At 45.0% G+C, this 14851-nt stretch overlaps 1 protein-coding gene across 2 annotated transcripts in view; it reads right to left on the bottom strand.

Moving 5' to 3' along the window:
* Nucleotides 1-12079, bottom strand: part of LOC137094726 (mitochondrial import inner membrane translocase subunit TIM16-like) — an 80245-nt gene extending 68166 nt beyond the window's left edge. For both annotated transcript variants that reach the window (XM_067473332.1, XM_067473330.1), the window contains exons 1-5: nt 11943-12079; nt 8360-8456; nt 6906-6980; nt 2300-2370; nt 893-1073 (exon numbers count right to left, since the gene is read on the bottom strand). In XM_067473332.1, coding sequence (XP_067329433.1) covers nt 893-1073; nt 2300-2370; nt 6906-6980; nt 8360-8456; nt 11943-12002 — 484 coding nt within the window. In that variant the 5' untranslated portion in view covers nt 12003-12079. The remainder of the gene's footprint in view (nt 1-892; nt 1074-2299; nt 2371-6905; nt 6981-8359; nt 8457-11942) is intronic.
* Nucleotides 12080-14851: the final 2772 nt, after the last annotated feature.

The following is a 14851-nucleotide window of genomic DNA, read 5'->3' as shown; positions in this document are numbered from 1 at the left end:
CGTCCCCTGGGCAACGTCCTTGCTGACAGCCAATTCTCTCACACCAGAAGCAACTTGCAGTTTCTCAAGTCACTCCTGACACGGGGAAAAAAATGACCAATGACAGACAATAATAAATTGTTGTTGTTGTTCTTACATCAATGGTATCTCTTCGTCAGCTGGAGATACTTTTTCTTATTGTTCTTCTTCTATTTATACCATAGGCATCGCTCGGCCAGCTAGATCTCCCTGTTTCTGTTGTCGTTGTTATTTATGTCATAGGCCTCTCTTAGCCAGCTGGGCATCTGATGATGATGATTATTATTATTATTATTACATTATGTAACAAAATTTGAATTTGCTGCTCTTGGTTTGAAAGTGTTATTTCCTGTTTAATTGTGTTGTTCTACTCCAAAATCCGTTTTTGTGGTTGAATTAGTCGATTCTCTATGAAGAGATAGTCCTTGAAAAACTAGAGCAAAATGTGCTGCAGGATGTTCCTCCCACAGAAACAAAGTTGTTGCAGTTTAATAAATTTATGATAGAACTAACTAGGAAATAATGACATTTATAACCCAAGAACAAAACTCATGTTGCAGAGTGTTATCATTATTAGACCAATGATAGAAAGGCCTTGGAGAGAGTAGCAGAAGGAGTTCTGGGAGTCAATGGAATTGTAACATGAAAGGTCTGAATGCTAAGCCTTAGCAGTGAGTGAGAAACCTGCACTGCGCTTTGAATAAAAGTTCTTCTGTTTTTAACTCAGACTCTTGCCTGGGATTGTGAGGGTCCCAGGCCGCCCTGCATCCAGTTCTGGGCTCCAAGATTCAAGGGGGGGGGCATGGACAAAGCTGACCAGGGGGCTTCCCACCCCAACTGTGGCCCCAATGGGCAAAAGGGGTGGGGGTCCTACCAGTCAGCGCTTGCTGCCGCTCCACGTCCCAGACCTTGACTGATCTCCTGGCCGCACTGGATAGAGTCCCATCCGCCGTGGGGTGGAAGAGCACTGCCCCCACAGGGCCCTCCTTCGCTTCCAGGGCCACGTTGCATGAGGAGGGGTCCCGGTCCCCATCCTGCAGGCGCCAGACCTTGATCTGCAGGAGGAAGGAAAGGCCAAGGGCTATCAGTCAAGAAGACCTTTGGGGGGAAAGATGGCTCTATTTGGGGAGAGGGGGGAGGCCCACTGCGAATGGGGAACTCTGGAAGCATCAGGCTGAGGAAGGCTGGCTTCTCCAAGCATTGTTTGCCCCAGGCAAGCTTTGACCATTATTTATTTATTTATTTATTTATTTAGTACACTTGTATACCGCTAATATCTCAGCCTGTGCGGCGACTCATTGCGGTTTACAACATATTTAAAAATACAATATTCACTTTAAAAATATAAAATAAAATATAAAAATACATACATATACATATAGTATTGGGCCACCAATACAGACCGGAACATCTCATAGTTAAAGTCGTAATCCAATTCGTTATCCATTCCCATCAGGAGGACACTCAACCCTGTACTGGACATCCTACTCCATACCAGACACCCACCTCATACCAGACACTCCATCCCATATCAAACACTCGACCCCATACCAGACACTCCACCCCATACCAGACACTCAGCCCCATAACAGACACCTGGCCCTGTACCAGACACTCGACCCCATACCAGTCACTCAGCCCCATACCAGACACTCCTCCCCATACCGGATACACCACCCCATACTGGACACCGGGCCCCATACTGGACACTTCACCTTATACTGGACACTTCATTCCATACCGGACACTCTGCCCCATATTGGACACTCCACCCTATACTGGACACTTCACTCCATACCGGACACCCGACCCCCTACTGGACACTCCACCCTATACCAGACACTCCACCCCATACTGGACACTCAGCTCTATACCAGATACTCAGCTGCATACTGCATACTCCACCCGATATTGGTCAGGGTTCCAGGCCTCCCTGCATCCAATTCTGGGCTCCTGGACACTTCACTTCATACAGGACACTCTGCCCCATACCGGACACCCAACCCCATACCGGACACTCCACCCTATACCAGACACTCCACCCCATACTGGACACTTGGCCCTATACCAAACACTCGGCCGCATACTGGATACTCCATCCCATATTGGACATCCGCCCCCATACCGAACATCCGGCCTCATACCAGATACCCAGCCCCATACCAGACACCTGACCCCATAAAGGACAGCCAGCCCTATACTGGACACCTGGCCCCATACCAGATACTCAACCCCATATCGGACACTTGGCCCCATACTGGACATTCGGCCCCATCCTCACCACTTCATCTGCGGATCCGGTGGCCAGAATCTGCTCATCGAAGGGAGAAAAGTCGAGATCCGTCACTGCGTCTGAGTGAAAGGAGAGAGAGACACACACACTTCAGCACGTTTGTTTGGACTCTCCTGGCTAGAAAGTGGCTGATGCAGCAGAGGAGGAAAATATGTCTTTAATCAATGAAATTAAGCTCCATTGTTCAATGAACCTTTCCCATCCTAGCTCTCCTTTTTCTAGGCAAGTGAAGGGGACTTAGTTTTGGCAGAGCTTCTGGGGTCCCATTGCTAAGATTGTGCTGCAAGGGCTATATTGTTGTTTATTCATTTAGTCACTTCTGACTCTTTGTGACCTCATGGACCAGCCCACACCAGGGCTCCCTGTCAGCCATCACCACCCCCAGCTCCTTCAAGGTCAATCCAGTCACTTCAAGGATACCATCCATCCATCTTGCCCTTGGTCGGCCCCTCTTCCTTTTCCCTTCCATTTTCCCCAGCATAACTGTCTTCTCTAAGCTTTCCTATCTTCTCATGATGTGGCCAAAGTATTTCATCTTTGCTTACGGTCAATATTTGAAAGGTGGGCCCATTGAAGGGCCCCTTTTCTGCTGCTGTCCCAGGGATTGGAGCACAATGCATCCATGAATGCAGATGGCAGGAAAAGAGATCCCACCTCAATGATCCCACCCAAAGAATTAGGGGAGTCTGGGGAGCCTCCTTCTCCGGAGTTTTCTAAGCAGGGGCTGCAGAGCCATCTGTCAGGAGGGATCAGATGGCATCTCCCTGCCTAAAAGAAGGGGGCTGAACTGAATTACCTTTAGGGGACTCTTCAGACTCTAAGAGTCTTTGATTCTATAGCTGCGTCTCTTTCCATGAATCTACTAATGTCTATGAGCCTGGATGACTGTTAGGAGGTATCGGATTGTGCTAGATGGCCTTTAGGGGACCTTTCAAACTTATGAGCCTTTGATTGTATAAACCAGGGGTCCTCAAACTAAGGCCCGGGGGCTGGATACGGCCCTCCAAGGTAATTTACCCGGCCCTCACTCAGGGTCAACCTAAGTCTGAAATGACTTGAAATCACACAGCAACAACAACAATCCTATCTCATCAGCCAAACACAGGCCCACACTTCTCATTGAAGTACTAATGATTTTACATTTGTTAAAATTGTTCATTTTAATTATTGTGTTAAGTATTTTTTGCACTACAAATAAGATATGTGCAGTGTGCACAGCAATTCATTCATTTTTCTTTTCAAATTATAATCCGGCCCTCCAACAGTTTGAAGGACTGTGACCTGGCCCTCTGTTTAAAAAGTTTCTGGACCCCTGGTATAAACAGAGGCTAGATGGCCATCTGTTGGCAGGGAGCAGGGGGTTAGACTGGATGGCCTTTAGGAGACCAAACTCCAGGAGTCCATGATTCTATAAACAGAGGCTGGATGGCCATCTGTTTTGTGGGGTTGAATGGTGCCTTCCTGTGTGACAGATGAGGGTTGGACTGGATGGCCTGTAGGAGACACTTCCAACTCTAGGACTCTATGAATCTGACGTGCCTAGAAAAAGTAGGTCAGAGAGATTTTCCACTTCCTGCAAGATACACCAGCCCACAAGAGGCAGGGAAGAAAAAGTGGGTCCAGTGGCGCAATGGGTTAAATCCTTGTGCCGGCAGGACTGAGGACCAGTCAGAGGTCTCCTCTATAGAATGATCAGGAATGCATCCAAAAGCGAACATAGGCATATGGGCCTAAGTAGGTGTTTCTGCCCACTTCCTCCTTCCCCATCTGCCTCTATTTCCTAGAGATACCTGCCATTGGTCTTAATAATATGATGATGGAACATTGCACCATTGGGTCACTGGCAGGGCCAATTAAGACCATATCGGCCCTATGTTGTCGCACTATTTAATGTGAGGCTAACTAGGCAAGCAGGGTTTATATATCTGTGGAATGTCTAGGGTGGGAGAAAGAACTCTTGTCTGTTGGAGACAAGTGTGAATGTTGCAGTTGGCCACTTTAATTAGTACTAAATGACTTTGCAGCTTCAAAGCCTGGCTGCTTCCTTGCCTAGTTTCCAACAGACCTCCCAACCTCTGAGGATACCTGCCATAGATGTGGGTGAAACATCAGGAGAGAATGCTTCTGGAACCTGGCCATACAGCCCAGAAAACTCACAGCAACCCAGTGATTCCAGCCATGAAAGCCTTTGACAGCTCAATGTTAAAATGTTTAATATATAAATATTAAAATATTTAATATATTTGATATATAGATATTTGAAATATTACAATATGTCAAAATATTTAGCATATTTCAATACATGTATATGTAAAAAAGTAAACAAACTACTGATACGAAAGATTGTCAGATACACCCTAATTTCAGTACCAACAAGGAAAAAATATGTTAAGAGACATTTCTAAGATGGATCCCATTCTTATATAAGAAAAAATTGTGTCTTAGAGTGGAAGAAAGACAGGAATAAACCATATTTCAAATGCAAAAGAACGAGAGAAGGCAGTGCAGCCAGCTTTCGGGAGGAGTGTATTTTCAGCCATGCAACTCAGTGCAGTTTTTGCTCCGTTGCTCAATGAAACCTTGCAGTCAACGACAGCAACAAGGGCTTCAGGAAATGAATTGGGGAAGAAGCGGAAGCCAAGGACATGTCTGTGCTTCCTTTTGGAGAGAAGTCTAGCAGTTTTGCAAAATCTGGTCCCATCTTTGCTGGAGGAACACAATGAATGTTCTCCAGAATTTCTTAAAGTTAGCTTAGAGATTTTGCCTTGATTAACATAGTAAGTCTATCCATTTCTGCAAGTTCACTTATTTTCCTAAGCCAATTGTTTTGTCTTTCCATCTTTGAGCAGAGATCATTCTTGCTGCCCTCATCATGTCTAACCATCACCTATTATTATACCAGTATATATACTGGTGGCGCAGTGGGTTAAACCCCTGTGCCGGCAGGACAGGTTGCAAGTTCGAATCCGGGGAGAGGCAGATGAGCTGCCTCTATCAGCTCCAGCTCCTCATATGAGAGAAGCCTCCCATAAGGATGATAAAAGCATCAAATCATCCGGGCGTCCCCTGGGCAGACGGGCAGACCCTTGCAGACGGCCAATTCTCTCATACCAGAAGCGACTTGGAGTTTCTCAAGTCACTCCTAACACGACAAAAAAAATCATTATTATTATTATTATTATTATTGTATTGTCGAAGGCTTTCATGGCTGGAATCACTAGGTTCTTGTGGGTTTTTTCGGGCTATAGGGCCATGTTCTAGAGGCATTTCTCCTGATGTTTCGCCTGCATCTATGGCAAGCATCCTCAGAGGTAGTGAGGTCTGTTGGAAATAGGACAATGGGTTTATATATCTGTGGAATGGCTGGGGTGGGGCAAAGAGCTCTTCTCTGCTAGAACTAGGTGTGAATGTTTCAACTGACCACTTTAATTAGCATTTGAAGGCCTGCCTGAGCCTGGGAAGATCTTTTGTTGAGAGGTGTTAAGATGTGCCTGGTTGTTTCCTCTCTGCTGTTTGCAGAAGAGCTGCAAGACCAAGAACAAAACACGAGAGTAAAGATGAAGATCCACCCAGAGGAAAAGTGTTCCTGCCATACATCAAGGGAACCACTGACCGCATAGGGAAGCTGATGAGGAAACACAACATACAAACAATCTACAAACCCACCAAGAAAATCCAACAAATGCTACGTTCAGCAAAGGACAAGAGGGATCCTCTCACCTCTGCAGGAGTCTACCGTAAACCATGCAGCTGTGGACAAGTCTACAGAGTGACCACCAAACGTAGCAGCACTGCCCGAAACACAAATTAAGGAACATGAAAGGCACTGCAGACTACTTCAACCAGAGAAGTCGCCCATAGCAGAGCACCTGATGAACCAGCCTGGACACAGCATATTATTTGAGAACACAGAAATGCTGGACCACACCAACAATCACCATGTCAGGCTACACAGAGAAGCCATTGAAATCCACAAGCATGTGGACAATTTCAACAGAAAGGAGGAGACCATGAAAATGAACAAAATCTGGCTACCAGTATTAAAAAACTCTAAAATTACAACAGCAAAACAGCAGAGAGGAAACAACCAGGCACATCTTAACACCTCTCAACAAAAGATTTTCCCAGGCTCAGGCAGGCCTTCAAATACTAATGAAGGTGGTCAGTTGAAACATTCACACCTAGCTCTAGCAGAGAAGAGCTCTTTGCCCCACCCCAGCCATTCCACAGATATATAACCCCATTGTCCTAATTCCAACAGACCTCACTACCTCTGAGGATGCTTGCCATAGATGCAGGCGAAACGTCAGGAGAAATGCCTCTAGAACATGGCCCTATAGCCCGAAAAAACCCACAAGAACCTTATTATTATTATTATTTATAAATGAAGTAAAATGCGCAATCAAAGCCCTCACAAGAGATAGCCATCCAGCATCTGCTTAAAAGCATACCGAGAAGATGCCATCATCATTATCAATTATTACACTATGTAGCATGATTTTTGTTTCTGGGTTATACATGTCATTCCCTAGTTGGTTTTCGGAGTCTTCTTTGATTTATTTTTAGCTGTATTTAGGTTCGACAGACTACTCACCTGAGTGGCAGCAGAGCTGGGTAATGGTCCTCTTGCCTCCGTTCTGGGCCTCCAAGGGCACCAATCCCAACACACCTGGAAGAAAGGGACACCTGGTCAGGTGAGCCATGGACTTCCCAGAGACCCTAATCCCCCATGACCCCAAATGACCCCCTTTCTCTTCCCCACCTCCTTTGCAGGAAGCAGGGCCTTCTTGATGGCTGCTCCTAGGAAACTACATTCCAAAGCTAGCTCTTTTGCTATCCTTCCATTAGAAAATGAGAGATGGCGGATGGACCCAATATATGGGTGGGAGAGAAGATCATGGTACTTTAAGCACCTAAGCCTTATAGAATCTATGAGTTGGAAGGAAACCCCAAAGGCCATCCACTCTAAACCTATTCATCCCAGGCAGGAAAACATCATCAAACTCTACCAAAAGATGGCTGCCCAGCTTCTATTAGGGAAGGAGGCTCCATTAAACTCCCAGGCATTGTGTATCTAGAGTTAGAAGGGTCCCCTAAGCCCATGTAGTCCAATCCTATTCATGCCAGGCAGAAGACACCATCGGAGCCCTCTCGACAGATGGCCATGCTTCCTCTCTTTATAGAATCACAGAATTGGAAGGGACCCCAAGGGCTATCTAGCCCAACCCTCCTGCCAGGCAGGATGATAGAATTACATTATATTACATTATTATCTCTTATTATTATTATCATTATAATATTCATAAAATTGGGAGTCCAAGGGCCATCCAGCCCAACCCACTTCTCCCAGGTAGGATGATAGAATTAGATTATATTATTATCCATAATCATATTACTATCATCTTCATTATAACATTCATTAAGTTGGAAGAGACCCCCAAGGGCCATCCAGTCCAACCCACCTTCTGCCAGTCACAATGATAAATACTATTATATTATACAACTAGCTGTCCCCTGCCACACGTTGCTGTGGCCCAGTCTGTGGATATGTGCTTTGTGTGTGTATATATTTGTGTATATGTGTATATATGTGTGTTTGGTTTTTATGTTTTGTGTATATTGTTTATATGCTTTGATGTTTTCTACTTCATTGTTATGTTGTTTATTTTATTGTAATTTGTATTTTTGTATTGTAATTTGTTGTTTGGGCTTGGCCCCATGGAAGCCGCTCTGAGTCCCCGTTGGGGGAGATGGTGGCGGGGTATAAATAAAGTTTATTATTATTATTGATGATAAAAACATCAAATCATCCAGGTGTCTCCTGGGCAATGTCCTTGCAGACAACCAATTCTCTCACACCAGAAGTGACTTGCAGTTTCTCAACACGACACGACAAAAAAATTATTATTATTATTATTATTATTATTATTATTATTATTATTAGCCTCTTCCACTGCTGCTCCAGCTCTCCCAGGGTCAAAAGGCAGTGCCAGGTAGGAGGGGGCGGGGCTGTGGTCAGTGGGCGGGGCTCCACCGCCAAGGCCTCACCTGCGGTCTCGGTGTTGAAGGCTATCCAGCGGCCATTGGCCTTGATGCAGCTCAATGCAGGCGCAGGGCAGGCGCCCCGGATGTCTCTGATCCAGGCCTGGGAGAAGGAAGAGAGAGAGATGGAAAGTCAGAAAGCAAGAGGGACATCCTGTAGCACATCTTGCCCTAGTTTTTCAATTAATATCTCTTTATAGAGCAAGCCTAGGCCAACTTGGGCCCTCCAGGTGTTTTGGACTTCAACTCCCACCATTCCTAACAGCCTCAGGCCTCTTCCTTTTCCCCCTCAGCCGCTTAAGCGGCTGAGGGGGAAAAGGAAGAGGCCTGAGGCTGTTAGGAATGATGGGAGTTGAAGTCCAAAACACCTGGAGGGCCCAAGCCGGCCTAGGCCTAGTCTAGACCAACCCTTTGGCATGTTAACGCATTCAAGCAGGCCTCCAACGCAAAAGGAAGAAGGTTGCCATGGCAACAGGCGGCCTCCCCCTCACTGCCTGGCTTTACGCCCTCATTATGCGCAGCAGGTTCATTTCCTGTCATCAGCTGCCATTTCTGCCCAATTGATCCATTTGCAGAAATGCACCCTAAAAGGCTTGAAAGCTGTTCACAGGGCAAAGAGCAAAGTATGGGGTGTTCTCCTGTAGAGTTGGAAGGGCACCCTAAGGGTCATCCAAACCCACCCCCTTCTGCCATAAAGGAAGGCACCATTCAAACCCTCCCCGACAGATGGTTGTCCGGTCTCTGTTGAATGGCAGGATCCTTGTGTTGGACTTTAAGGGTCATCTAGTCCAATTCTCTTCTGCCTGGCAAAAAGACACCATCCAATCCTTCTTGACTGATGGCCATCCATCCCTTGCTTAATAACAATAACAACAATAGAACCATAGGAACCAGTTCAACTCCCTTCTACCTGGCATAAAGACACCATCCAATCCTTCTCGACAGATGGTCATCCACCCCGTTTAACAACAACCACAACAACAACAGAACCATAAGAACACAGAGGTGGAAGGGACCCCCAAGGGTCACCCAAACCAATCTCGTTCTGCCACAAAAGAAGACACCATCCGATCCCTCCTGAGAGATGGCCATCCAGTCCCTGCTTAATAGTAATAATAACAACAATAATAATATAGTTGAAAGGGACCCCCAAGGGCCAACCTGACCAATTCTATCTGCCATAAATACACCATCTAATCCTTCCCAACAGATGGCCATCCTGCTGCTGCTTAACAACAACAACAACAACAATAGAACCATAGGAACATAGTTGGAAGGGACCCCCATGTGTCACCCAGACCAATCTTCTTCTGCCACAAAAGAAGACACCATCTGATCCCTCTTGACAGATGGCCATCCAGTCCCTGCTTAACAACAACAACAACAACAACAATAATATAGTTGAAAGGGACCCCCAAAGGCCAACCTGACCAATTCTATCTGCCATAAATACACCATCTAATCCTTCCCAACAGATGGCCATCCTGCTGCTGCTTAACAACAACAACAATAACAGAATCATAGAGTTGGAAGAGACCTCTTGGGCCATCCAGTCCAACCCCCTGCCAAGAAGCAGGAATATTGTATTCAAATCACCCCTGACAGATGGCCATCCAGCCTCTGTTTAAAAGCCTCCAAAGAAGGAGCCTCCACCACACTCCAGGGCAGAGAGTTCCACTGCTGAACAGCTCTCACAGTCAGGAAGTTCTTCCTAATGTTCAGATGGAATCTCCTTTCTTGTAGTTTGAACCATAGGAACATAGTTGGAAGGGACCCCCAAGGGCCACTCAGACCAATCTCCTTCTGCCACAAGGAAAGACACCATCCGATCCCTCCTGACAGATGGTCATCCAGTCCCTGCTTAATAATAATAACAACAACAATAATATTGTTGAAAGGGACCCCCAAGGGCCAACCTGACCAATTCTATCTGCCATAAATACACCATCTAATCCTTCCCAACAGATGGCCATCCTGCTGCTGCTTAACAACAACAACAACAGAACCATAAGATCATAGTTGGAAGGGACCCCCAAGGACCACTCAGAGCAATCTCCTTCTGCTACAAAGGAAGACACCATCCGATCCCTCCTGACAGATGGCCATCCAGTCCCTGCTTAATAATAATAATAATAATAATAATAATAATAATAATAATATAGTTGGAAGAGGACCCCTAAGGGGCAACCTGACCAACCCTTCCTCCCATAAAGAAAGACACCATCCAATCCTTTTCAACAGATGGCCATCCAGCTGTGGCTTAATAATAATAATAATAATAATAATAATAACAATAATAATAGAACCATAGGATCGTAGAGTTGGAAGGCACCCCAAGGGCCATCCAGTCCAACCTGCCACAAAGCAAGACACCATCCGATCCCGATAGATGGCCATCCAGCCCCTGCTTAATAATAATAATAATGACAACAATAGAACCATAGGAACACAGAACTGGAAGGGACCCACAAGGGCCATTCAGTCCAACCTTATTCTGCCACAAAGCAAGACACTATCTGATCCCTCCTGACAGATGGCCATCCAGCCCCTGCTTAATAATAATAATAATGACAACAATAATAATAGAACCATAGGAACACAGAACTGGAAAGGATCTCAAACGGTCACTCTGATCAATCTCCTTCTGCCACAAAGAAAGACACCATCTGATCCCTCCCGACAGATGGCCATCCGGCCCCTGCTTAACAATAACAACAATAATAATAATAATAGCAGCAACAACAACAATAAAAGAACCATAGGGACATAGAGTTGGAAGGGACCTCCAAGGGTTATCCAGACCAATCTCCTGTTACAAAGGAAGACACTATTTGAACCCTCCCAACAGATGGCCATCCAGCCCCTGTTTAATAATAATAATAATAGCAACAACAATAATAACAGAACCATAGGGACATAAGAGTTGGAAGGGACCTCCAAGGATTATCCAGACCAATCTCCTGTTACAAAGGAAGACACTATCTGATCCCTCCTGACAGATGGCCATCCAGCCCCTGCTTAATAATAATAATAATAATAATAATAATAATAATAATAATAATAATTGGAAGGGACTCCCAAGGGCCAGCCTGACCAACCCTTTCTGCCATAAAGAAAGGCACCACCCGATCCTTCCCAACAGATGGCCATCGAGCTGCTGCTTGATAATAATAATAATGACAGACAACAACAACAATAATAGAACCATACAACAAAAGGAGGACACAAAGAAGGAAGGAATCCTAGAATCCTAGGCTTGGAAAGGATTCCCAAAGGGCCACCCAGTCCAACCTTATTCTGAAACAAAGCAAGACACCATCTGACCCCTCCTGACAGATGCCCATCCACCCCCTGCTTAATCACAACCAAGTTTAACCACAAACCACCCCTCAGAATATGTATTTTCGGCCACTTCATGCCAGGATCTGGTTCTGTAGTTGAGTTGAGGGATGCCATGGTGCCATGCCTTGGAAGGGTGATTCAGAGGAAGCAGGAAGGGAGGTTTAACGCGGGATGGTAGCGAGAGAACTGCAAGTGTGGACGGACTCATTGCAACGCCCCCTCCTTCCCTCCCCCCGGCCCCGCCCACCTCCTTTCGGGCCACCCTGGCCTCCGCGTGCCGGAATTTGGACGCCTTGAACCGGTTCATGCTCTTCCTCTCTGCCGCCGCTGTTCAGGCTTCGCTCCGGATCCGCTGGGGATAGGCAGGCCACGCCCCTCGTTCAAGGCCACGCCCCCGCCGCAGCAAGCCACGCCTCTCGGTCTAAACCACGCCTTTTCCGCCCAGGCCACGCCCCCTTCCAGCCATACATACAGATACTTATACATAGAGGTGCTTTGGATTGCATAGGGAAGGGTGAACGCTCCTTGGCTATCAGTGTCCTTATTCAGAAGATTCCCCCTCACCTACAATATAATACTAATAGTAATATGATATTACAATTATGTATTTTATATTACTTGTAATATTGCTAATAATATTACAATATAATGGTATAGTACAATATCTCTGACCTACAAGAAGCACTGCCTGAACATCAAACAAAAAGTGGGTGCTAGAAACAACATCATACGAAAGCTGACTGGCACAACCTGGGGATCACAACCAGACACAGTGAAGACATCTGCCCTTGCACTATGCTACTCTGCTGCTGAGAATGCATGCCCAGTGTGGAACACATCTCACCACGCTAAAACAGTAGATGTGGCTCTTAATGAGACATGCCGCATTATCATAGGGTGTCTGCGCCCTACACCACTGGAGAAATTACACTGCTTAGCCGGTATTGCACCACCTGACATCCACCGGGAAGTAGCAGCCAAAAGTAAAAGGACCAAGGCAGAGACATCTCCAGCTCATCCCCTGCATGTCAGTCAGCATGTCAACAACTTAAATCAAGAAAATGTTTTCTTAGACCTACAGAGACACTCGCTGGAACACCTCAGCAAGCGAGAGTTCAAAAGTGGCAGGCTCAAACCCAGCACCTCAATCCGTGGGTGAAACCAGATGAGAGACTCCCCCCTGGGCACACAGAAGACTGGGCGACTTGGAAGGCGCTGAACAGACTGCGCTCTGGCACCACGAGATGCAGAGCCAATCTTAAGAAATGGGGCTACAGGGTGGAATCCACGACATGAGAGTGCGGAGAAGGGCAAACCACTGACCACCTGCTGCAATGCACCCTGAGCCCTGCCACATGCACAAGGGAGGACCTTCTTGCGGCAACACCAGAGGCACTCCAAGTGGCCAGATACTGGTCAAAGGACATTTAACCAACTACCAAGTTTGCAAAATTTGTGTTTTGTTTTGTTTTCTAATCTGTTTGTTTTGTTCTGTTAGAAATGTAACACAATGTTCTGGTTGCGGATGACACGATAAATAAATAAAATACTATGCTAATAATATAATGTATTGCATGTATATGTATGGCTTCTTTTTCAGTAGATTTTATTGTATTCACTCAATATTTTAATGATTTATAATTACTGTTTTGTTGTGAATTTTATTGTGTTTAATTGTAGGCATCGAATATGTGCCGGCTGGAAGCCGCCCTGTGTGTCCCCCTAGGGCAGTGATGGGCAACCTTTTGAGCTTGGTGTGTCAAAATTTGCCAAAAACCTGAGCATAACTTGGGTGGAGTGTCACTTTGAGGAAAAAAAAAACACCACATAATTTTGCAATATATATAGTTTAAATAAGAAAAATATATAATCCATGCTGAGTTATAAAGTGAACAATGCTCAAACATGTAGATGTTAAATTTGTAGAGCCTTTTACAAATTTAAGGATGGAATTAGACTGGCTCTTATAAGGTGTATTTCTCTGTATGTGGCCACATGTGTCCGCATGTCATCAAAAAATAGCAATGCGTGTCAGTGCTGACACGCGTGTCACAGGTTCACCATCACGGCCCTAGGGGGTTGAGAAGGGCAGGGTAAAAATACCCGAAATAAATAAATAAATAAATATCTTGTAAGCCGCCTTGAGTCCCCTTCGGGGTGAAGAAGAGACTGGGATATGCTCCACTTCTTCCTCTTTGATTGCTCCCCACTCCCAATATGTCCCCATCATACTTAGAGATGGGGGCCATGGTGGTTGGGCCTGATGGGAGCTGAAACCAGAAGAAACTAGAATATTAAACCTTTGTATTGTATTAATGCCATCAGTTCTAGGTCCTGGGCCAGATAATAATAATTATTATTATTATTATTATTATTATTATTCTTACCTGCTTCTAGACCTGGCTCGAGGTGGGTCATAGCACAGTCAAAACACACAAATATTGCAAAAAATTATATAAACACGTATATTTTTAAAATGTAATTCTATAAAAGATACACATTAAAAACCTATTTCTATAAAATATATACAGTAGAGTCCCACTTATCCAACATAAATGGGCCGGCAGAACGTTGGATAAGCGAAAATATTGGATAATAAGGAGAGATTAAGGAAAAACCTATTAAACGTCAAATTACGCTATGATTTTACAAATTAAGCACCAAAACATCGTGTTTTACAACAGATCAACAGAAAAAAAAGCAGTTCAGTACATGGTAACGTTATGTAACAATTACTGTATTTATGAATTTAGCACCAAAACAGACATGGGTTCTTCCTCTCTTGCACCCTGGACATTATTCCACAGGTAAATATACACTCCATTTTCCTCCCCTGTGGCTTCGACTACGTTGGATAGTACAGAATGTTGAATGAGCAAAGGTTGGATAAGCGAGACTCTACTGTATTACTGTATTTACTCAAATCTAACGCTCACCTTTTATGTCCAAATTACCTTGCCAAGATTAGGGTGCACATTAGAATCGCCTAATATGGTAATCTTAGTCTAAGACAAAGCACTATTTGAGAGATGTCACCTGAAATCTAATTGTCATAGCTCAATGCTATGTAATCCTGGGATTTGTAGTTTGATGAGGCATCTCTACACTCTTTGACAGAAAAAGCTCAAGGCTTGTAAAAGTACAGCCTCCATGATT

Source organism: Anolis sagrei, chromosome X (genome assembly GCF_037176765.1).
Source record: "Anolis sagrei isolate rAnoSag1 chromosome X, rAnoSag1.mat, whole genome shotgun sequence".
Lineage (NCBI taxonomy): Eukaryota > Metazoa > Chordata > Lepidosauria > Squamata > Dactyloidae > Anolis > Anolis sagrei.
This window is presented reverse-complemented; position numbering and strand designations above follow the sequence as displayed.